Source organism: Cygnus atratus, chromosome 8 (assembly GCF_013377495.2).
Source record: "Cygnus atratus isolate AKBS03 ecotype Queensland, Australia chromosome 8, CAtr_DNAZoo_HiC_assembly, whole genome shotgun sequence".
Taxonomy (NCBI): domain Eukaryota; kingdom Metazoa; phylum Chordata; class Aves; order Anseriformes; family Anatidae; genus Cygnus; species Cygnus atratus.
The window spans coordinates 26,381,321-26,404,215 of NC_066369.1; the positions used below are offsets into that span (position 1 = coordinate 26,381,321).

At 46.5% G+C, this 22,895-nt stretch overlaps 2 protein-coding genes across 3 annotated transcripts; both read right to left on the reverse strand.

Annotated features, from left to right (window-relative positions):
- Positions 1–9,907: 9,907 nt before the first annotated feature.
- Positions 9,908–22,895, reverse strand: TXNDC12 (thioredoxin domain containing 12). Of its 2 annotated transcripts, none has more exons than XM_035537165.2 (7): positions 22,705–22,895; positions 20,582–20,642; positions 14,715–14,767; positions 13,933–14,006; positions 13,315–13,384; positions 13,142–13,225; positions 9,908–12,110 (listed from the first exon to the last, which is right to left on the reverse strand). In XM_035537165.2, exons 1-7 carry the CDS (start codon positions 22,790–22,792, stop codon positions 12,031–12,033), a joined length of 510 nt encoding a protein of 169 aa, XP_035393058.1. In that variant the 5' UTR covers positions 22,793–22,895; the 3' UTR covers positions 9,908–12,030. The 2 variants fall into 2 exon arrangements, with proteins under 2 accessions (XP_035393058.1, XP_050568107.1); XM_050712150.1 differs by lacking the exon at positions 9,908–12,110 and adding an exon at positions 12,291–12,649 and having other exon boundaries at positions 22,705–22,883.
- KTI12 (KTI12 chromatin associated homolog) lies at positions 16,802–19,302 on the reverse strand. Its single transcript, XM_035537164.2, has one exon. The coding sequence runs from the start codon at positions 18,638–18,640 to the stop codon at positions 17,927–17,929; it is 714 nt and encodes a 237-aa protein (XP_035393057.1). The 5' UTR covers positions 18,641–19,302; the 3' UTR covers positions 16,802–17,926.

A 22,895-nucleotide genomic window follows, 5' to 3' on the forward strand; every position in this document is an offset into this window, starting at 1 on the left:
CAGACAAGGACAAATCCTTTCTCACGATCCACACAATTGACAATCACCTCACTCGGCACACAAAACGGCACCTTGCTCTTGCCCAGACTACTCCACATTTTTCTTGATTACGGTTCCCTGTGTTCTCACAGCCCTGGCCTCTGCACCAGGTATTTTTGTCACCACCTCTGGCTCTCACTTCAGCACTGTCCACGGTTTCAGGGAACTTGGTTTTGAAGCTTCATCCAAATAACTTAACTGCTAGATCTAGAACAAAAACAAGTCAACAGTGGAAACAGAAAGAAAAGCCACTATTTTGTTGCTTTAGAAATGTCAGCCCCTCATCTTGACAGCAAAAGCTAAAATTGATTTATTAATGAAGTCTTCACAATTAGATTTTTGTAGTGGACTTAGGCTGGAAACCACATGCTGTGAATGAATTCAATATATGTATGGCAACTGAAGAAGAGGAAGCTCTAAACAACATGGCCAGTTTATCATTACTCATTCAGATTTGGGAACACAAGCTTTAAAAAGTGCTGAGAATTTTCTGGGTGTGGAATAAAAGTCCAGAATCTGTGTCTATCCTCCCTTTCCCATCAACTCTCTTAACTTTACTATCACAATTTGTCAGGCAGCAGGCTGGGACTGTTGTCAGAAAGACTTCCTCGAGTCAAACATCTCTCTGGGTGTCTGGAACCATGCCTCTCCCGTTTCCTGCATAACGTTCAACATCCTTAATGTCCATTTCAGAGCCATGGCAAAACTCTCAGGAAGAAGAAATCTATTACTCTATTTTTACAATGGAAAAAATAAAGTAAAGTAATAAGAGTTTCCACGTTGTTTACTCTCTGCTACGAGTGTTTTCTTTGTGGCTCTTTTAACATCACACAGGCTCCTGCCTGTTGGCAAACACGCTGCTCAGAAGGCACAGAGAACACCACTTAACAGCACAGGGATCTCCCCTTCTGCAGGGGAACTGCTAGCTGAGCCTGGCTCAGCTCTTCCTGAAAGGGTGCAAGAGACTTACATCCTCTTTCTGCCGTAGAGAGCAGATGCAGGGAGGATTTCCCCAATTCCCTTAATATTCCAGCAAGCCTGGAAACCAGAGGAGCCAGGCATTTTCTGGAGCTACAGAAGTGCTAGCCGAGGCTGTTCCCAGCACGAGCTGAGAGGGCTGATTGCTGCTACAAGACACGCTGTCATTAAAGCCTTCCTGCTACAAACACTCCAGCCATGGCTGAGGTAACAGACTTCAATCCTCATTTCTTTGACTCTCCAGCTTTGCAGTTCTACCTCGGTTTCTCCAAGAATAAACTAGCAAATGTATACTGCCCACACTGAAGCAGCGCGATGAAATAAGAACGCTTGGAGCAGCGCACACACAGCGGATCCATCACAACTCTGCTCCAAGAGGGGTTTAGCTCGCCGCTGGTCCTTCCCCAGCTGGAGGACCGGCGAGGAGCGAAGTGCTGTGCCGGGACACAGCGAAGCCGCCACCATGCCCTCCCACTCTGCTGGAAAACAACGCCAGTTCAGCCACATGAGGGAATTCACACTGCTTGGAGCCACCGGCCAGCCGTACGCTGACTCTGACACCCATCCCACAAGCAGGCAAGAGACATTTGCAGATTTTCCTACATCACCAGGTCCAAGACCTTCCACCTGTACATAAAAATCAGAACCAAACCAGGTGACAGGAGGCTGGCTTTGTCCTGTAGTAACACTCGTGCCGCAGGACCGCGTGGAGACAGGGCCAGCTCAGAACGCCGCCGCGGTGCAGGTGAAGTTTGTTTGGCTGCCTTCTGTCCCCAGCCTCAAAGCAGAAAATCCATGAGGGACACGTTACTTCCCTTCTCTGTGCTACGCTGTCCATGCTGTGAGGTAAGCCAGCTGCTAACGCAGATTACAAGTGCCCCGACAATTCCCAGGTCTTAACTAGCTAACACTCCCAAACGTACATACTATTGCTCATGTCAAAGACCAAATACGACTGCACTGCAGGGAGCTCAGCATGCATTACAGGAGCTCACTAAGTACCGCAGAACTTCAACCAGCGTGTACATGAAGTACAGCTGAAAGGCCAGCTCGGGACACGCTCGATTTTAGCCATTGGGATGTGCCTCCTGCAAACGCCCCCAGGCAGCACCCCCGACCTCGCTGGGGAGGCTCAGGGGACACGCGTCCCCTCACACGAGGACCAGCCAGTGCGGTCCACGGCCCTGCAACACGCGCTGCTGCCAAGCAGCTCCCTCATCTCCCCTTTTTGAGTGGGGGCTGCATCAGACCACGGCAAAATGGAAGTAGGAAGAACACCACAAAACACGCAGCTCAACTCACGACTACTACAGGTCAGTGATGGCTAGCGTGTTAACGAATGCACTGCTTTGCTACACCTAAGGCTCAGCAAGAAATACTGCTATTAAAACCTCAAAACATTAAGTCTTCTCAACTTGTTACTTGATAATGTGTCAGATCTGCAAAAAGGGCGGCACAGTTTTGTCAAAATTGCAAAGGAAGTCTGATTTAGAGATTGGCTTATAGAACTCTCTTCTGACTTGCAATACAAATTGCCCTGATAAAACAGTCTTGAAGGCAATGATCACACCAAGGTCTCAGTAAGTGCATATACAACTGTCTGCAGGACAGCGAGCACAAATAACAGGAAAGAAAAGCTTTTTAGTTACACGCTTATATATAGCAGTATACAGATTCAATTTACAGCCGACAGAACTCCCACGATCCGCATCGAGATACAAACACAGGGGTCAAGACTATGTTCCACTGACAACTTTAACTTAGGATGTAGGGGAAGGAGGGAAAAAAAAAAAAGAAAAAGAGGGCTATTTTAACCCAGGGCTAACCCAGGCTAGTATGAAGCCCCACAAAGAGTTATCAGCACAAGTGTGGGTGCAGCACTGGATAAGGAGTGACAAGGAACAAGGCTGGAGGCATTTGAACCAGGTTTGCCACCAAGAAAGCATGCACAGAAACAAGAATTAAAGTTCTGCGGTCACAGTCTTGGGCCAAGGGAAAATTCACATTCAAATTAACCTTTTTTTCTCTTTTGGGTCAGGTTAGTCTTAATGGAGGTCAGCTCAACCTGGTTCACTGCACAAACGTGCCATGAAGAAGGGAAGGACAGCACGGGGACAGAACCTTGGGAGGCACAGAGACAGGACTGATGGTGCTGGTGTTGGCGATGCCGCCGTGATCCCACAGCACAACGCCACCATGGGCATCGCACACCCCTGCCTTGCTGCTGGCACACTGAGAAAAAAACACATGGTCTCGGGACAGGTGGCAACAAGACCGCGTATTTGGCACCACGTGAAGCGGAGGAAACGGAGAGTTGGTGCTTTTAGTGAGTGAAATTGGGATGGTGGATCTACTCGGCTTCGTAGAGCGGGCTTGCTGCCTGCTGCTGCTGGGCGCTGTGGACACACCAAGCGTCCTCCACCTGTGCGGCGGGCGAGCGACACGCGGGTGCTCTACGGGCCACCAAGGCGCAGCCAGACTCTTGGGAGGCAGCCGGCCTCTGGCCTTCCCACGGCAGCACCAGCAGGAACAAAACCCCATCCGTCTCACTGCCGGGCAGTTTTTAAGCGCTGCCGTTCGGCCAGCGGAAAACATCCGCGCAGAATGACAGGAATTGACAAGGATTACGCGCCAGCTGGAAAACAGCCGGGGAGGCCACAGCCTCCAGCCCCCCCCCCCCCCCCCGCCTAGGTTATTTAAAAGATAACGCAACGGTATATCACCTTTAACAAATATTTATTTTAGAGCTGTGGCTGCATTTGGGTTCTCCTCACGGCTCCTCTGGGGGGGGGGGGGGGGTCTGCCCTTAACACCCCGCGGGCACCGAGCCCTCAGCCCGTCCGAACAGGGCACCCGGGACGCTGAGGGGGGGCGAGGACGAGGGAGGAACCCGAGGGGAAGCCAGGCGAGGCGAGGCCAGGCGCCTTCCCGCCCTCCCGCCCCGCACGCGAAGCCTGAGGGGACGGCGCCTGAGGGGACGGCACCCCGGCGCCCGCCCGCCCTCCCCGACGGCTCCGAAGCGCCCGTTACGGGCGGGGGGAGCCTGGCCGCCGAGCCGCGGCTCTTACCTGGGGCGGCGGCGGAGGAGGAGGAGGAGGAGGAAGGGCAGGGCAGAGCTGAGCCGAGCCGAGCCGTGCGCCGGTCCCCCGGCCGTTGCAAGCGTGGCGGGAGCCGCCCCCCGCCAGCACCTGGGGCGGCCCTGAAGGCGGAGCTGTGCCGGGGGGGGCACCGGCAACGCCCGGGAGGGAGCGGAGCCGCCCTCGGGGGGGGAGTCCCGGCACAGGGCTGAGGGAGAAGCTCGGTGCAGCGGCAGGACTGAGCACCCCCGAGGGTCCCGTCAGGGCTTGGGGCGCCGCTCAGCTCCTCGTGGGGTGCGAATCCCCTCAGCAGCCCCCGAACCTCCTCAGCAGCCGCCGAATCCCTTCAGCAGCCCCCACAGCTCGGGATGCAGAGAGCTTTGTGCCGGTGGGACCGTAACTTGCCGTTCCTGGTCTTGCAAGGGCTGCAAGAGGACTTTTCTCTTCAGTAGGAGTGTTGACTCTGAAGCCTGGTGATGGCACAAACTACTGCACTGCTGTTGAGGAGGAAAAAAATGAGGTGGTAGCTGTGAGCTCTTTGAATTGCTTACCTGAAAGAGGTCTGACAAAGTGCTTAATGAAGACCCTCTTGTCTTTAAAATCCTACAGACAGACCCCAAGTTCAACATCAGAGACTTGATTTCCGTTGTGGCCTTCCTTTGGCTGGGAAACCAAACCAGCTCTCAGAGATAATCCCCGAGAGAATGCAAACAAAAATTAATAATGAGTGTTTTAAACACCCCTCTGGTATGACTAACGAGGCATTTCCTAAACAGCCAGCCAAGACAGCAGCGCATTTCCCCACTGCCTGGCTTTAAGCAGGCAGCCAAGCACAAAGAGCAGGTTCTTGGTTCACGAGAGCAGCTCTTTTTCAGGGGAGGTCAGCGCAGGAGCCACCTAAAGATTCAAGAACTGCAAAATCGCAGCCTCCAGGGACCACCTCTGATCTCAGGGCTCTAAACCAGAGCAGAGATGCTGCTGTGCCCTTGGCACATCGCTCTGAGCACTGTTCTCTTTCTGCCCCATCTCTTCATGGTTGAGTGTTTGGTTTGGTGTGCAGTATTTTGGCTCGGATACTGCCCACACTTTGCTTGCAAAAAGCTTCTTGGACGTGGAGTGACCTGAACTGACCGTCTTTGGACTGGCTTGTAGGTCAGCCAGCCCTTGGATAAACTTTAGCTTTATAACAGCTCAACCACTTGAAAGGAGTCTGTAAATTACTTTTAATGCTACAATTTCCCCAGGGTAGCTGACCAGTAAACAGTTTGGTGGGAAGGTAGAAAGCCAGAGAGCGCTGCAGTGCTACATAACTAGAAAACATCCAAGGCTTGCATTTTAGGAGCAACACAGGAGTGCTGCAGGGAAGCCTCAGGAAAACCTCTTCCCACTGCAGATCAGAGATGCCACGTGGCTTCTTGATTTTACTCAAGTCAGAGCTATTTGCCAGGCGGCTCAGCGGACAATTCTACCCAGCATCTAAATGATTTCCTACCCTCACCTAGAATGGCAATGTTTATTTGCCATCGACACCACAACTAAAAATATTGTTATATAAGCCAGGACGCAGTCATCAAGAATCTAACCAGCCCTGATTTAAGCCTTAAGTGAGACATCAGCTTTGTGTGGGCAACTTGACATAATCAATACTATAACAAAACCCAAGACTCATTAGAATATTTATTTCAAAGACATTCTGTCAGGCTTGACACCTGCAGAAGTCCTTTTAGCTCTTTGCAATCCTCTCATTGCTCTGGGAAATGTTTTCCGCCTTTTCCAAAAGCCAAGTTCCACACTACCCAGCACGATGTCTGCAGTGATGGTGCTAATGCTTTTCCCTCCTTCTGCTGACTGATGCTCAATCTAGAAAGCATTGCAAGCCAACAGCCCTGTAAAACACCAGCATGGAAGACAAGTGGTCATGGGCAGATATCTCCACCTTTGAGGGGTGGGACACATGATGGTTTAGGCTTACCTGGGCATCTGCTTAGTGATCACCTAATTTACCAACCAAGGATAGCAGCCACAACAAGCGCAGAGGCACTGTGCAGCCTACTTCCAAAGGCACTTCCAGACTTCACGCTCTCTCTGAAATGCCAGAGTTTATGTCCAGCTGCACTGGAGGATTATAAAAGCCCTCTCTCAGTCAGGACTCACTGAAAAGACGGATGCACTTAGGTAATTAGGGGACAGAGGAATTTGTAGTGATTCTTTTGCAAGGCTGTTTTGGGGTCTGTCTATCATTTAGTTTTGCCCTGTTTCTATAATTTATGGAGAGAAAATTGTTTGCTCTTCTAGTGCACTTTCCTTCTAGGATTTGATATTATGTGGTCATCAGTTGCTTACATGGCTTCCAGTGAGGGAGTTCTGTATTATCTTAGATTTATTGGTGGCCAAATGAAGACAGGGAATGGGAGAGAACTCCTACAAGCACACGGAGTTGGAAGGGGAGAGCAGATGTTACACTTCATCTTGTTTTCTGACATGTGGATCTCTCTGACTCTCTCACAGCAGTCGTGCAAACATTTATCAAGCATGATATGCATACCCCACTACTCTCCCAACGTTTCTAATTCAAGTTACTGCATCCACACAAAATGCAATTGACCTAGAGAAACAATTTTAATCTCTTCAGTTCCTTCTTTTCTCAAAACAGTATTTTATTTATGACTACAGCAAGAGCAGCACCAAAGCACCTAAATCAAGGATGATGCCCTGCTATGGGTGATGCTGTAAGCAGTAATAATACTAATGACCCTGTGTCGAAAAGGCTCATTCTCTAAACTCATGATAAGCTCTGGTCACATAGGAAGAACGGTATCTCATTGAAGCACAGTTTGCACACGGAGCAATGGCTTCAGCTCATTACCAGCTGTTGTCTGGGGAAGCTAGATGAAAACATGCCAATTGCAAGAAGAAAACCAAATCATCTTTGTTTGAATAGGTAGCACACATCCAGGCACTTCCTCACTTCAGTGAGGAATAAGCAGCATGTATGCCCCATGCTGTCTCTCCAAGAGGTGTGTGAATTTCATTCTCTTCATCAGAGCTAGTGCACCAAAGTTCTTAAAAATGTCGTTTGCAGACGGATCATACCAGAAACTGCACAATAAAGTGACATCCAAATTTGACTGTGCTGCCAACAGAGTTTCTCTTATGCACAGCATGTTATGTTGTGTCCTGAAACATGCTCAGAAAGCAGGGAGAACATCTGCAGTTCTCACCAATTAATATTTCTGCAGCACTTCTACCGCCCCCATACTGTGCTTGTGCTAAATCGCTCAAAAATTAGTACATACCAGTAAACAATTTCTAACCAGCAACTGGTTACCTACAGCCTTAGCCAGACACAGTCCAGCCTGTGCTGCCCTGAAACCAAGCTCCCACAGGCCTTCATCCCGTTCCCTGGGGTGGCAGCAATGGCATCATGCCCTTTGGAGAAGGGGGAAACTAACAAGTCGTCTCCCCTTCATCCCCACATCATCGCAGAGACGTGGGAAGAGTCACCTGTGTTGGTTGGAGGAAGGAGAACACAGGAGCAGCTCAGAAATGCTCAATTGTTTTTACAGCAGCCACCCCTTGGTGATCCCATGCCCAGGACGTACCCTGCCTGCTCCCTGCACCTTGCTTGATGGGCTGCTCTGCGCCTGTCCCAGGACGAGTGCCAGCACCGGTGGTGTGTCACGTTTCCTGCTGCTCTGAGTCACAACCTGGAACGCTTAAAGCACAGGTCAGCCAGTTTCTGCTTCCAGGGTAGTTATCAATGGAGAAGCTTGGTCTCTCTCTCTCTCTCTCTCGCCCCTAATCAAAGGAATCTAGCTCAAATTTAGCCATTACTAAATTATGCCATATTTGTCAAAACCTGGAGGAGATCGCAGAAGCCTCGCACCCTGTCCCCTCTGCCTGTGACAGGTGACAGGCCCCAAGAACTGGCTGGGAGCTGAGATACCTCCTCCTCGGCATGCTGACGTGGTGGCAGCGGGCTGGCGGCGTAGGAGTGAATCGCCACCTCTTCTAGGAGTGGTGCTCCCCAGACAATGGCAGGCCTGGGAATTGTGCACAGCCACTCCTTACGCTAGACAAACTTTGAAAGGAAAAGTAAACCAAGTTTATCTGACTAAACTGCTTAACAAATTGGCATCTGTTTCTTGGAGAAAGAAAGGGGGAATGTGTTAATAATATGCGAGATAGTTTTGAGACAAAGTGACTTTCACCAGTTAACAGACCTTCATAATTGCTTCTTGGTTCCCTTCAGACAGCAAACTCACCTGCTAGCTAGCCCCTAAGACAACTTACATAGCTCTCTGGAAGAGGGATGCAACCTTTTAGATTAACCTTACCCTTTCCTTGAAATGCACATGAATTGGCAGTGAAAAGTTCCATCACCTCCATGGATATATGGCTTGCATCCACATAGGCTTACTAGTACCTCACTGCAGAGCTGTTTCGTTGCATAAGCTGTATGTGAGGACAACGAATGAAGCTCATTAGCAGTTTGATACAAGTTAGATATGATGGCAGACAAACAGACACGGGGATGAAAGTGCATTTGACTAGTACCTCCTAAACTCTCAGCATGCCAGAGTGACAGACGAGTTGCTCTGGCAGTGCTGGCGTTCCTCCCTGTTGCACTTTTGTTCCCTGCTGTGAAGTGTGGTGAAGGAAAGGTTTCCCGAGCCTCTAGCTGACACTTCCTTAAAGCCTGCTCAGCCCCAGGTGCACAGAGCAACCTCTGTTCCTAAGCAGCCAGATGGCTAGCTGCAATCTAGTCACTCTTTAATTAACTTTGCATTTTTCCTCTGTGGGTTGTTTCTGGGAAGAAGGGAGCTGACAGCATGTTTGTTTACACGAGATTGATTTGGCCTGGCACTTCCCTGTGTCTATACTAAGAATTTTGAAGTGTCTTTGGGTTTTGTTATCCGCATAAATGGAGAAGCTGAGAATCCAAGGGGATTTCTGTGATGTATCTAAAGAAGTTACGTAAGGATGGAGGTTTACTGCAAGTCATATGCAAATAGATATGAAAACAAAATGAAGCTGATGGGGGCAAACTAATCTGAGGCCTTGGTTACTGTGCGCTGTTGAGCTGCTGCAGTGTATAATTAACTTTAGACTCAACTACAACAACAGTGACCTGTAAGAAGCTCCTCAAAACCCCACGGAGTTGCTTGCATGCATAACGTTACACAATATACATACAGCAACTCTTGGACGAAAGGTTCAAGATGTATCCCTCTGCATGGCAGAAAATGCCAACCAGTATTTTTCACCTGATCTAGATCAAAAAGCAGAAGGATGTAAAGAATCTGCATTAGGAATTAGTGGCTAAAATTTCCAGGTATAAAACTAGCAGGTAGCCAGGGAAAATGGGGATGCATCAGAGAAGTGGTGATGGAGATTAATTTTGAGTAAGAATGGTCTTAAAGGTAAATGATGAAGCACACTTCCCACACCTGTCACCAAAGGGAGATCTCTGTAGATGGAGAGCTTTCTAAAAATTACTTTAAGGCAATGTTTGCTTCTCACATCAGAGCATTTTGTAAAGCAAGGCTTTGGGACAAATGATGTGCATGTCACAGGCTGTAACTTCACTGCAGAGTTAAGACAAGGGCAGAGCTGCTGAGAAAGCATGCCTGGAAAATCACAAAGTTGTACCCTGCTATTCTGCATCAGAGATTGGTTTTCATAATTATTATTTGTTGAATCATATCCCAGATGAGCAAGCAGAGTCCTCCCCCTGGTGGCAAGCAGAAAAACACATAGCAACGAGTTTTTACAGTTGCGTTAATCTAAGGCTATAAATGAAGTACGGAGCATCAGACAGGACCTGGTTTTTATTAGGTCAACTGATACATCTGGGAAAAAAATACAATTTTGCAGAACACAAATCATTTTTCAGGACTTACATAGAATTATTTACTTTGAAGGCTGATACAACTTGAGAACAGTTGCTAAGTTCAATTTGACAATTTATTAGACAATTTGCAAGAGAAGCAGAGTATAAAACTTGTATAATAACTTTTAGTAGCTGAACAGGGTAATTGCAATGTGCAATAATCCCATTATCTCCACTGAGTCCTTGTCTTTTAGTGCTCAATTGAGTATTACTGTCTAAAATCCCTTTAAGGCAGAATGGTCTGGAAAGTAAAATTCATACCACCACTAACAGTAAAAATGGACTCAGTAGGCAAGTTGCTTTTATTGTATCCAACAATTTTCCCCAACTAACATCCTCAGGTAGCTTTTAAAAAAATTACCTGTAGAAAATTCTCTCTCTGCATTTGTTATTGGAAGTTATGGCAAGTGCCTCTTGGACAGGATTTTTTCCTTTAGATGACTATTTCAGTGGATGAGGGGAGAGCAGTGGATGTTGTTTATACTGGCTTTACTACGTCTAAGACTAAGACTTTCCTTTTTTTTTAAGACTTTAGAAAGGCTTTTGACTGTCTCCCATAGCATTCTCATAGACAAACTGAAGCACAGGCTACGTAAACGGACAGTGAGGTGGACTGAAACTGATAGAACTGCTGGGCTCAAAGGGTTTGGTCGCTAGTGGAGTGACCAAGGGGTGGACACTTCAACATCTCCATTAGCAACCTGCACGGACAGATGGATCGCACGCTTGGGAAGCTGGCAGATGATACGAAACTGGGGAGAGCAGTTGATAACCAGACACTTGTACTGCCATTCAGAAAGACCTCAACAGGCTGGAAAAAGAGGCAGAGAGGACTATCAGGAAGCTCAACGTGGAAATGCAAAGTTCTTCCCCTGGGAGGAACAACCCATGTATCAGTGCAGGCTGGGGTCCAACGGGCTGGAAAGCAGCTTTGCAGGAGGGGATGTGGGGGTTCAGGTGGAGAACAAGTTGAACATGAACCAATGATGCACCCTTACCAGCAGGTAGAGAGAAGGGATTTTTCCCCTCTATTTTTCTTCTCAGTTCCAGTAGATAAACACTAGGTATAACCTCGACCTCAACAGTATTTGTTAGTGTAAGAATGGCTGAATTATAATTACATGAAAAGCAACTGTTGTATTTTAATTATATAAAGGAGAAACCTTCTTCAGTTGTGACATTCAACACTAATAACCACTGCAACATAAACACAAACATATTCCCCAGTCTTTAAGAATGGAAAACTATGCCCTTCATCAAAAAACACTGTCTGCATGCTTATGTTTAAAAAGGTTTAATTTTTCACCCTGGTACAAAAATACAGTACAATGTGATGGCAAGGCATTAGCCAAAAACATTCAAAGAATAAAAGGGGATTCCCCGTAATGCTTCAACATAACCCACCTTCACTCAGTAAGACAATCAAAAGGTGAGTAAGTTCAGTTTCTGCCCAAAGGCAAATAAGGATGAATCACACAGAGTCTTACATAAAAATATGTTTGCAGAGCTAATAATTTTACATGCTACTTGGACATTGATGAAATTTACTCTACTTGGCTTAGTGGCAAAATTTATGGTTTGGGATGTCTAGAAAACACCTGGCCCAGGAACATGTCCCACTCATATGAATCCCCAATAAAACAATAGGATCACACAATAATACCAGTGAGAAAAGAGGGATCCAACCCTGATTAAGCGTCAAAATGTCAGCTACTTCTAGTTATTCCAATCACACTGTTTGTCTTCAAATGAATGTTCTGCCCTACACACCTCCCTTTTAACACCAATATTAGTGGTTGCTCAAACACATGAATTGATGTGTTTGCACATTATCTAGTTGCAAAAAATCATTACAGTACACACAGCCAGGCAGAGGAGGAGATAACACTGAAAGTGATGCATGTGTGTGAACTCCAAACAGGGTTTAACCTAACATTGTTGACAGGAGAATTATGTCCCTCCAGTGCATCTACATTCTTGGTCAGTTTAATCATTGCCTTTTAGAGTTTTGAAGTGATGGGAAAGCATCATTCAGTGTATTCATTATAGTTCATCTCCCAGGTGTTTTTGTTTGAAAGCATCACCTGTGAGCTTCTCTTGGGCCTCCTTCATCCCTTGGACAACTGAAAGATCAGACAGAGAGAGATCAACTATTAATCTAAAGACAAAAACATCAAGATGTCCTGGTAATGAATTGTTGTGGTTTAGCCCGGCTGGCAGCCAAACACCACACAGCCGTTCGCTCACCCTCCCCCCTCCCTCTCCGGGATGGGGGAGAGAAACGGGAAAGTGAAGTCTGTGAGTTGAGATAAAGACAGTTTATTAAGACAGGGAAAATAATAACAACAACAACAACAATAATAATAATAATAATAATAGTATTAATAGTAATAATGTGTACGAAATAAGTGATGCACAATGCAATTGCTCACCACCCGTTGACCGATGCCCAGCCTATCCCCGAGCAGCCGGCCCCCCACCCCGGCTAGCCACCCCTATATATTGTTCAGCATGACGTCAGATGGTATGGAATACCCCTTTGGCCAGTTTGGGTCAGCTGTCCTGGGTCTGTCCCCTCCCAGCTCCTGCTGCATCCCTAGCCTGCTCGCTAGCAGGACAGAGCGAGAAGCTGAAAAGTCCTTGGCTTGGTGTAAGCACTGCTCTACAACAATTAAAACATCAGCATGTTATCAGCGCTCTTCTCATTCTAATCCAAAACATAGCACCCTGCCAGCTACTAGGAGGAAAATTAACTCTGTCCTACCTGAAACCAGGACATGAATGTATTTTAAATCAACACAGAGTTATATGTGTACACAGAATGTAAATCTACAAAACAACCCAAGGGGAAAAAAAAAAACAAAAAACAGGCCTGTGCTCTTCTCCCAACTATTTGTGAACTGGACCATTTTCCATGTGACAAATGGAGGCAGCTTAGGTCCTAGAGACATTATGGTGGGTAGTAAGGTGAATCCTGATTCCGAACATGGTTCCTCAAAGCACTGAGAGTCACTCACTCACCTATGTAACAGCTCCTAGTTATGCTGTGATGTATCATTTTTCTCCACAAAGAAGTGAAGGAATTGTCCTTCACTCGGGACACACCCAGAGCTCCACCTTAGTAAAAATACACTTCAAATTATTTTTCACATACCTTGATCAGCATTGGTATAGAAATACTTGTAGCTGGGGTTTCCTTTCTCATTTATGATTTCTGGGTGAACTTTTCCGCTGGGGTCTATGAAACAAGAAATCAAAGAGGAAATTTAGGTGGCAACATTAAGAACATGATCCTGTGCGTGGATACAAAAGCTGTGAATGTCTTACCCATGAAAAGGATTCTAGGAATGTAACCTCCATCAGGACTAAAGGCTTCATCCTTTGGCTCTTCATCATCCTATCAAAGCAAGACAGAAAAGAGGGAATGTATTAGCAAGCTATCTAACAAAACACAGTACTTGTTTTAAAGAAACAAGCTATTGCCTTCAGATTCCATTTACCCTGAGCAATTTACAACTTGAACAGACAATAGGTACTGCAGTATCTTCTACTTTCAAAGAAAATAAGGTTATTTCCACCTAAACAAGTATAATTTGTGAAAGTAATCTTTTTTTTCCTGTCAATTTGCATTAAACATTGCTTAGATTTAGAAATGTTTTATACATCAGGAGAGAATGAATACGAATTCCTTTACAGTGGCAACAGCCTGATACATGGTAGAAATTGTTAAAGAGACAAGCACAGAGTCAGGTTTATAAACACAGTTAATAAAACTATACTGAAAAAAAAAATTAAGAACAATTAGCTGCATCAATCATCCTGCATACCTACTCAGGAGTGCAAGGGTTAGGATGAAGACAAAAAAACAGATGCAACCAGTTAATGAGGATTCTAAATACTTAATTACTAAGCAGTAACATGGATACAAATCAGAGCGTAGCGTACCTCGAGGTTGACCATAACAAAATTATGGGCAAGTTCAGAGATCTCCTTAGATTCAGCAAACTTTGGCTTCAAAGCTAATTAAGGAGGGAGGGAGAGACAGAGAGAGAGATGTGTAAATATGGAAAATATTTCAGGTTTTCAGGTCAACATCAAAATCTCTACTCCCTTCCTGCCTCTAGAGAGCTAGTGATTTTCAATGAGCAGTAGGTAAATGGAATGTATGTATCAAGCTGTTCAAGCCAGGCTCAGAAGAGGCAGTAACTAAAGCAATCCCTGCTGAGCTGCCACATGATGAAGCCTGGCCAACAGACACACGCGCTCATTTTGGAACCAATGGAACAGAAGCAAAAAGCTTGCTCTAAACCATTTCTTACTCAGCTAGTTCAGCCTCAACCTAGTCATTATGACTAGCTTGTTCCTTTGTGATGCTGAAAGAGAAAAAGCCTCACCTTCTAAAACCACCAGCCGAAAGTAAGGGCAATTTAAGGGCAATCTCTTAATTCTCAGAGATCATTCCTTCTCTCCCATTTTTATAGCAAAGTGCAGGAAAAATTGCAGCCACTACAGATGTGCTGCATTTCATGTTACTTTGCTGGCATTCACGCATGACTGGCTTTTGGCAGTGCTAACAGGTAAAGCGGTGTGATATTGCACCGCTCCAAATGAAATACAAGTACAGCTAACTGCATTTTGAATGCAAAGTTCATGTTTCTCATGTTACTCAATTTGCATACAAAAGTTCATTAGAAATTCCATCAAGCTTTAGTGTTAAATACACTCACCTTTGCAAGCTCCACACCAAGACTTGTGGATGATAACCATAAGAGGCAAACCACTTTAAAAAAAAGCAAAAAAAAGTCAAATAAAGCTTACAGCCAAGCCTCTCAGCTATTACTTTATTATTTCTAAATTCTATTACTTGTACATTTTAACAGTCAAGCCTTCTACAAAGGGTATATGTAATAGAAAATAAGGAGATGCAGAGGGATTCATCTGCGTTTGTAGGTTTTGCTGTCTTGCAAGTTTTCCAATCTTAAACACACGTCCAAATAATTTATTAGAAATGCCAACCAATGACTCTTGTGGAGCAGGAGACTTCCTTTTTGGAAGGTTTGCTGTCATTAGTTCAGACATGCATAGAAGCATTATTGGTCATGTGTTTTTTTTTAAAAAAAGGCAAGGGTTAGTCACACCAGCTACGTAAGAGATCTCAGAAGGGATTTGCACAGCCACTTAAGCCAATGCAGTGGGTGACAGTCATCCATCCATCCCTCTCCCCGTCATGGTCTGTATGTTTCAGACACTTCTTTTGTAGCTTCCCATGATTAAGATCTGGGATCACTGAGCAATAATCAAACACAGTAACCTGGAAAACCCGTCAGCTTCCAGGCTAGTTTCCCATGTGCTGGTATGCTGAAACAAGTGTGAGAAGTGCCAGGACCAAGAAGGAAGGGAGCTGTGTGGAACTGCAGCCTAAATAAAGTACAAGGTAGAAGGACTGAAGTGAAGAACCTAAGTTCACTGTAGAATGAATATAGAGAAATGCTTCTTACAGAACAACCCAAAGTATTAAGTTCAGCGTATCAAGTACATCATGTGAGTATTATTCTCCATCTCTCTTCCCAAACACTTCACTTGACCTTCACTACCTACACTACCTGGAGGTTGATTCCACTGCCTGAGATATGTCTCATTTAACCTTGTTCTAAAAAATCCCCTTAGCATTTCGCCTTCTGATGAATTCAAGCTTAACAAGTTTGAATTCTCTAAGCTCCTTTGTAATGTATTCAGGCTGCATTACGTGATTAGACAAAGAGACCTTAAACACAAAGAATTTCACGTATTTCCTGTTGTAAATGCTGGTGATTCAATTAATCCCTCACTTCACTGCTCTCAGTAACATATCTTGACTATTTTACATGAAGTTTACGTTTCTAACAAAAAAAGTGACGTACTTACAGGTGATTTTTATTGCTATTGAACACATTTAGGTAGTACAACACCTACCTCAACACTGTTTGCATGTGAATGTCCTTACAAACACTTTTCGAACAGCTGAGCTAGTGAAAGCAGGCTAGGACAATAAACTACAAAAGACCAAGAACAAGGAATTGGGGATCTCATCCCTTTTCTCTTCCCATTTATTCCCTTTAGCTATGGAAGAGTATCCAAGAGAAGTTAGTAATAGTGATATAGCTTTCAAAATAGTAAGAACAATCTAAAATTAGGCAAAGGAAAAGAAGGCATCTAGAAAGGTAAACGGAGAACATATTACATAGATACTTCTTTCAGGTAATGCCAAGCAAACACCACTGTGAACAATGGCAAATAATGACTATAAGAACTGAAACACAAGTTTTTTCTTCAGCTGCAGATTGGTATGAAAAGAAATCCCTATCAGCTTTAAGTTATAGCTTTCAGGACCAGTAAAGGGTGGAAAGAAAGGAAGGAACATTTGGAATAGTTCAAACAGAAGCCTGGCATTTATAACTAAATGACTGCTGTCATCTTCTTTACACAGGACTTTGTTTGCAATAAGGAGCAAGAATACACATTTCCCTGGTAAAGCTCATATTACATCTGTGCCTTCTGCCTGATAACAAAAATACACTTTTTTCAGTTTTTATACAGTCCAACCTGATTTTGCTCCTTCCTTAAGATGAGGCTGATTTAAGTCTGGAAAATATGCATTGTCCTAGTCATCAAGGATCTTCACATCAGAAGAGTTACCAGAAACACCTGATCTGTGGTACTGCATCACACTTTTTTTTGAGAGATTTTCAATGCAGATTTTCAATGCAATTGCTCAGAGTCTTGGAATACAAACTCTTAGCCAGAGAGAACTCACAGAAGTTTTAGAGATACTGCATGTGTTTCCTCACCTTTATTCTCTTTGACAGGGAAATTAATTTTATTTACATCAAAACATTTCTGTAGTCATTTCTCAGTTCTGAAATGCCTAAGTCCATTTAGCAACTGGTATGCCAGATAAATAGCCAATGCCATGCAAATCAATGAAGTAACCCTTCTTGCCCTACTTCACAATTTCCTCCCACGTAGCACTATAAATACAATTAAAATCAGAACCCAACAACATTTATTTAAATGAGGGATGAAGCACCCACCAGAAAGTGAAAAGTATATCTAAGCCATATGAGTAGTAAAGTAGACTGAAATTGTTGAAACTAAGCACAAAAATGAGTTACCCAGTCTCAGCTAGTACTGACTTAGGGAGAGTTTCACCCAGAGCAGACACTGCCATTTTAGTTCATCCTTCTTAGAAGAGCACAAGAGCACTCATTCTGAAACAATTAGTGATTTTAAAAGCATTTAATGATGACCTTGCACAGAAAAGCCATAGTAAGTTATTTCAATAAAACAGTCCCACGGGTAAATTAAATCTACTCCATTTAAGGCACATTTTATTGTTAAACCTGAAATAGAGAGGTTTAAGATGGCTAAGCCAGCACCCTTCTGTTGTGCTGAGTTCGCATATCTATCTCTTAGGTTCAACAGGATTTTTCTGAAGTTATATCCGAAAAATACAGCCTGTTCCAGTCTGGGAACTGAAGTCCCTTCTGCAGTTTGACATATCTGGAGACAGCCTTGGAAAAGCAATCTTCTTATTCACAACATACACAAAGCCAATGCACAGGTGACAAGTTTTCCTTATGGTCTCTATCTTCAGGCTCTGACATTCAGATACGACATGATTATCGGGGTGTAGGTCTCCACAGGAGACTTCACTTGCTTGGGGATGCAACAAGGTCTCCTCCTGGAAAAACACATGTGGGGAGAATGTGGTGGGGAGGGTGGCAGGAGAGCCTCCTTAGGGATCCTCTTAGCAGTACAACATCAGCAGCTGCTGCAGGGCCACGGCATCCTGCTGCTGTCATGTGTCAGGATATGCGACAGGTGGGCCACGAGCTCCTCGGGTCGTTGGCTGGGAGGCACGCTCTTGCTGCTGGCAGCGCTTTGGCCCGGGGCCTCGTCTTCACTGGATGCTGCGGCTCAGGTACTGCAGGAACATGCTGGCCAGCTGGGGCAGGTTTTCATCGCTGGGCTGCATCTTGGTGTAGCTGATGAACTGCCTGCGCAGCCGGCTCAGCTCGGCCATGCCAACGGGCCGGGTGAGCACCAGCCCTTCCACCACCCCGGGGACATGCACCACCTCCCCGGGCAGCACCCCGCTCCTCTGGGCGGCCACCACGGCGGCCACCACGTCCTGCGTGGCTCGGTCGAGGCGGTGCAGGAACTCGCACGACTGCAGGGGCTGGCTGCGGGTGGCTCGGTGCGGCGGCGGCGGGGTGCTGTCGAAGAGGGCGGCTCGGATCTCGGCCAGGGGCAGCGGCTCCTCGCCCCGCACGGTGAAGAGAGGCCGGTCCCAGCGGTTGCGGGGGTCCGGAGCCTCGAAGGGCGGCTCGGGGGGGCCGGCGGCGCAGTGCAGGAGGCAGAGCGCCGTGCCCGCCTGCCGCGCCGCGCAGTACAGCTCGTAGCGGCCGCTCCGCAGCTCGTTGCCCGCGTCCACGATCACCACGTCCCGCCGGCTCAGCCGCCGCTCCACCTCGGCCCGCAGCGCCGCCCGGCCGCCCTCCGCCTCGGTCACGACGTGCGCCCGCCGCTCCGGGCCGTCCAGCGCCTCCCGCAGCTCCGCCGCCCGCCGGCTCTTGCCGCTGCCCGGCGGCCCGCACAGCACCACCAGCGGCATCCTCCCCTCAGCGCCCGCCGCGCCGCCATCCTGACCCGGACGGGGCCGCGACTGCTTCCGCTGGGCTCCGGCCCGTCGCCATGGCGGCACGGCCTGCGAGCGGCCACGGGGCGCCCGCCACCCCTCACAGGGGGGAGGCGTGGGGAGCCAGCAGGCTGCCCCCGGCACAGTGACACTGAAATCACCACGCAGCCCCTGGCACAGTGACACCGAAATCACCACACAGCCCCCAGCACTGTGACACCCGAAATCACCACACAGCCCCCTGGCATGGTGACACCGAAATCACCACACAGCCCCTGGTGCGGTGCTGCCAGTTTGCGAACTGTTTTGTTTAAAAGTACAATTGCGCTGGAGTTAGCTTCGAGAATGAGATGCTTTCAGAAATACACAGAGTCATAGAATGGTTATAGGTGGAAGGGACCTTAAGGATCACCCAGTTCCAAGCCCTTGCCATGGGAAGGGACACCACCCACTAGGTCAGGTTGCCCAGGGCCTTGTCCAACCTGGCCTTGAACATCTCCAAGGATGGGGCATCCATAACCTCTCTGGGCAGCCCTCTGAGTGAAGATTTTCTCCCTAACATCTAATCCAAATCTCCCCTCTTTTAGTTTAAAACCATTCTCCCTTGTCCTGTCATTATACGACTGAGGAAAAAGCCGCTCTCCATCTTTTTATAAGTCCCCTTTAGGTATTGAAAAGCTGCAATAAGGTCACCCCTGAGCCTCCTCTTCTTTAGATTAAACAGCTCCAGCTCACTCAGCCTTTCTTCGTATGAGAACTGCACGAAATTTCTCCATCTCCACAATGACCTGTAGTGTATGTAGACACTGTTTCCAGGACCTTCAAGACATCCAGGGAGTGCTATTTACAGAACCAGATTTAAAGTCTTGAAACTTCCTGTACTATTGCCCCCAATACATCTTGCTACATAACAGATAATTTCATGTAATTTTAATCACCAGCCCTAAGGTCAGACCTGCATCAAGTGAGCGGGTCTGTGTTTCTAGCAAGGAAAAACAAGTGTGCATCACATCCATTGCTGCCCAGGGGGGATTGTGAGCACAAATGCTCATCCTGCCTAAGCACTCCCTCCTTTATCTGTGCCATTTAAAAACTTCCTCTGCTTTGTTGCAAGGTAACACTACAATTGTTCCTGCAAATACTGAAATCGTCTATTTTTTTTGTACATGTATATCAAATGAATGCTAAAATATCCAGTTATAAACGTTTGCTAGACTTCTGAACTGTACCATCTGTGTTAATATCACTAGACCTTGCACAGTGAGTGGAAATCAACAGGTAGATCAGTTTGAGGGCAAAATTCAATTAAACTACAAACCTGGAAAGCATAAGGAATTTCCACTAATGTCAACATTGTAAGATCTAGGTTATAAATTTAAAAATGTAAGTAGAATTTATAAGCATACAAATTTCTTCCTCACCTTTTAACAAGAAGAGATTCTGAGAAAAATATGTCAAAATGTCATTTAAAAAATCTTTTCATAGAGACAGTGTTGTTATAGAATTTAACCTAGAGAAGGTTCTACTTAAACAGCTTATCGGTTCACTATAGTTTAAAACTTCTTTTTGCAGACAGTAACAAAACAAGTTGTCTTATGTCGAGGTCTCAAATCTACATAGGTACATCCACTTTGATGGAAACTATCAGCACTGCTGAGTTCAAGGGGACTGAGTACCACTAACGCATGTGTTTGTGGGTTTGAGATCCATATCTTTACTGTGACAAATGCTCAAAAAATATTTTCTTTTCAAAGACATGATAGAACTTCAATAATTTAATTCCACATCTGAATAGTCTCCTAAACCATCTTTATATTTGTTAATAATTAGTATTTTCTGTGGTTAAATTTAGGATTGATACAGAATCTTGACAAACTTTTAAAGCCACTTTTCTGTATTTAAAACTAGGTAACATACCTGGCCGCTGCCTCTTTCTTCCCATCTTCTAGCGTTCTCCAATGAATATGATCTCCAAAACCTGCCAGAGACAAAGGTTTATAAATGCTGCATAGTTTAACATATCATCAGAGGAAAACAGTCCAACCCTTTGAACATTTTCAACTCATTATATAATCTTTTTTACAGGAAATTATAATCTCAGTCCTGGGAAGACTTCTGTGAATACTTACAACCTACATGGTCTTACAAGGAATCCCACTGAAATTAATTAACAAAAACAAACCACAGAGTCATGAATATTTACATATATGCAAAGGACACCAAAATTCCCCGAGCAGAGATTAAAATTGAAGTGCCTTCTGATTATTCCCCATTCTTCCTCGAACATTTATTAACTCATTACTGACAAATTAAACATGTCACCATCTGGCTTCCTAAATCCCACTAAATGTGAACTAGCACAAAATAACTAGGCCTTAAAAATACCTAGGCCAATAAATGATTATTAATTCCTCTAAAACTATTACGTTAAATACTACTACTGATGATAATTGTCACCAAAGAGTAAGAAAGAACCCCGTTACGCAGATTGCTGAATGTTACAGTGACTGAACAACGCAGGAAATATTCTACCCTACAAGCAGATAACAAGACTTGTTGTGTCTTGTCTGTTGAGATAAACCAAACAAGTCCATGTCAACAACGGTAAAGCAGGGACTGCCATTTTTTTCACCCTGTAGCCAACACACCACTACCATCATGTGGCTCAAAGCCACACCGAGAGCTGAAATGAAGGAGATTTGGGAACTGTTCAGAGGGGAAACCCCTTTGAAGACCTCCCCAGAGGTCTCATCGCTCCAGTAATGCGGGGCTGTGCTCAAAGAGCAAACATCAGCCATGGCATGCCTCTTCCCATCGCTGAGGCTCACTCAGCAACCCCCAATGCCTGGGACAGACTGTAACCTCACTGAGGGGGCAGATTTTGGGAGCTATACGGGGACCAGGAGCCATAGGCTGCCCATTGCTGACACAACGGCAAGTGGACATTGCCTCCAGTAGACACCTGCAGCAAGGCAGCTGAAGAAAGCTGAGCGCAGGGCCAGCAGAGCCTCCTTACTTCAGCATTCAGGAAGTTTAAACTGCTGGCACAGTATCTTTATCACCTTAGCTTATCTCCCGATACGAACTGCCATGACCATGTATGATGCAACACATCAAATATTTAGTTGTGCTAATAGTAAGGCAGAGATGCCCCCTCCATGTCCGCGCACACGTATCCGTGGCAGTCAGCCACAGACAAGAGGCTGTGTTCGTACTTGCTGAAGGCAGCGGAGCTAAAAGCTGTTGGGTTAGCAGAAGTCATGTTTACTCAGAATATTGACGCATCAGGTATTGCAAAGGCCAACGTGTTCAAACACGGGAAATCTATTGTTCTAAGCAAGAAAGCGCCTTCTTTAAAACTAAAAATCAGTTTGTGATGAGCTTCAGTCTGTTTTTAAAAGCATTACGCAAAACATTACAGCGTGTTTATTTTGAATGAAAGTCGATTAACCGCAGAATGAAAGTTTGCCAATCCCGATACGGAAATAATGGGGGCTCGCACCACAAGGCCCTGCTGTCCGCGATCCAGGCGCGTTACCACAGCCCTGGGAGATTCACCCGTGGGGCAGCCCGCCCAGGGTGAAGCTCGGGTCCCTGGCGAGCCGTGCCTGAGCCAGCCGTTAACCACGGCAATTAATTACACGGGGAAGGAAGGCGAGGAGCGGCCAGGCAGCAGGGAAGCCGGGGAAGTGCCATTCATCGCCTGCCAAGAGCCAGCGGCGGGGCCGCCGCGCACCTCAGCGGCCGGAGCGGGGACGCCGAGGGGCTGCGCTGCCTGAGAGCGGGGCAGCTCCCGGAGGCTTGGGTGGAACTGGAGAAAAAAGCTGCAACGGCAAAGACCGCTCAAAGGCCGCCTTGTACCAAAGGGCAGCACCTCCCTCAGCTGCAGGGAGCTGTGGAGGCAGTGCCGGTGGGTTGGGGTACCCAGCCCGGTCCCCCCCCCCCGGTCCCCTTCCAGCCTCGCCGCCGAGACCCCCGCGCCCGGCTCCCCGGCAATGCCGGCAGGTGAGAGGAAAGCACGAAGGAAACGTTTGCCTGACCCTTTCCGAGCCCTTCGGAGGCGGCTGCGGAGGCCGCCTGCAGCAGGCACAAGCAGAAGATGGAGACAGCCGCGGGCTGAGCCTTCATGGCGGCGGCGGCACCCCCACGCGGACCCTGAATCTCCGAGACGCGGTAGGACCAGCTCCGGTGATCTTTTTTTTTTTTCTTTCTTTTTTTTTTTTTTTTTTTT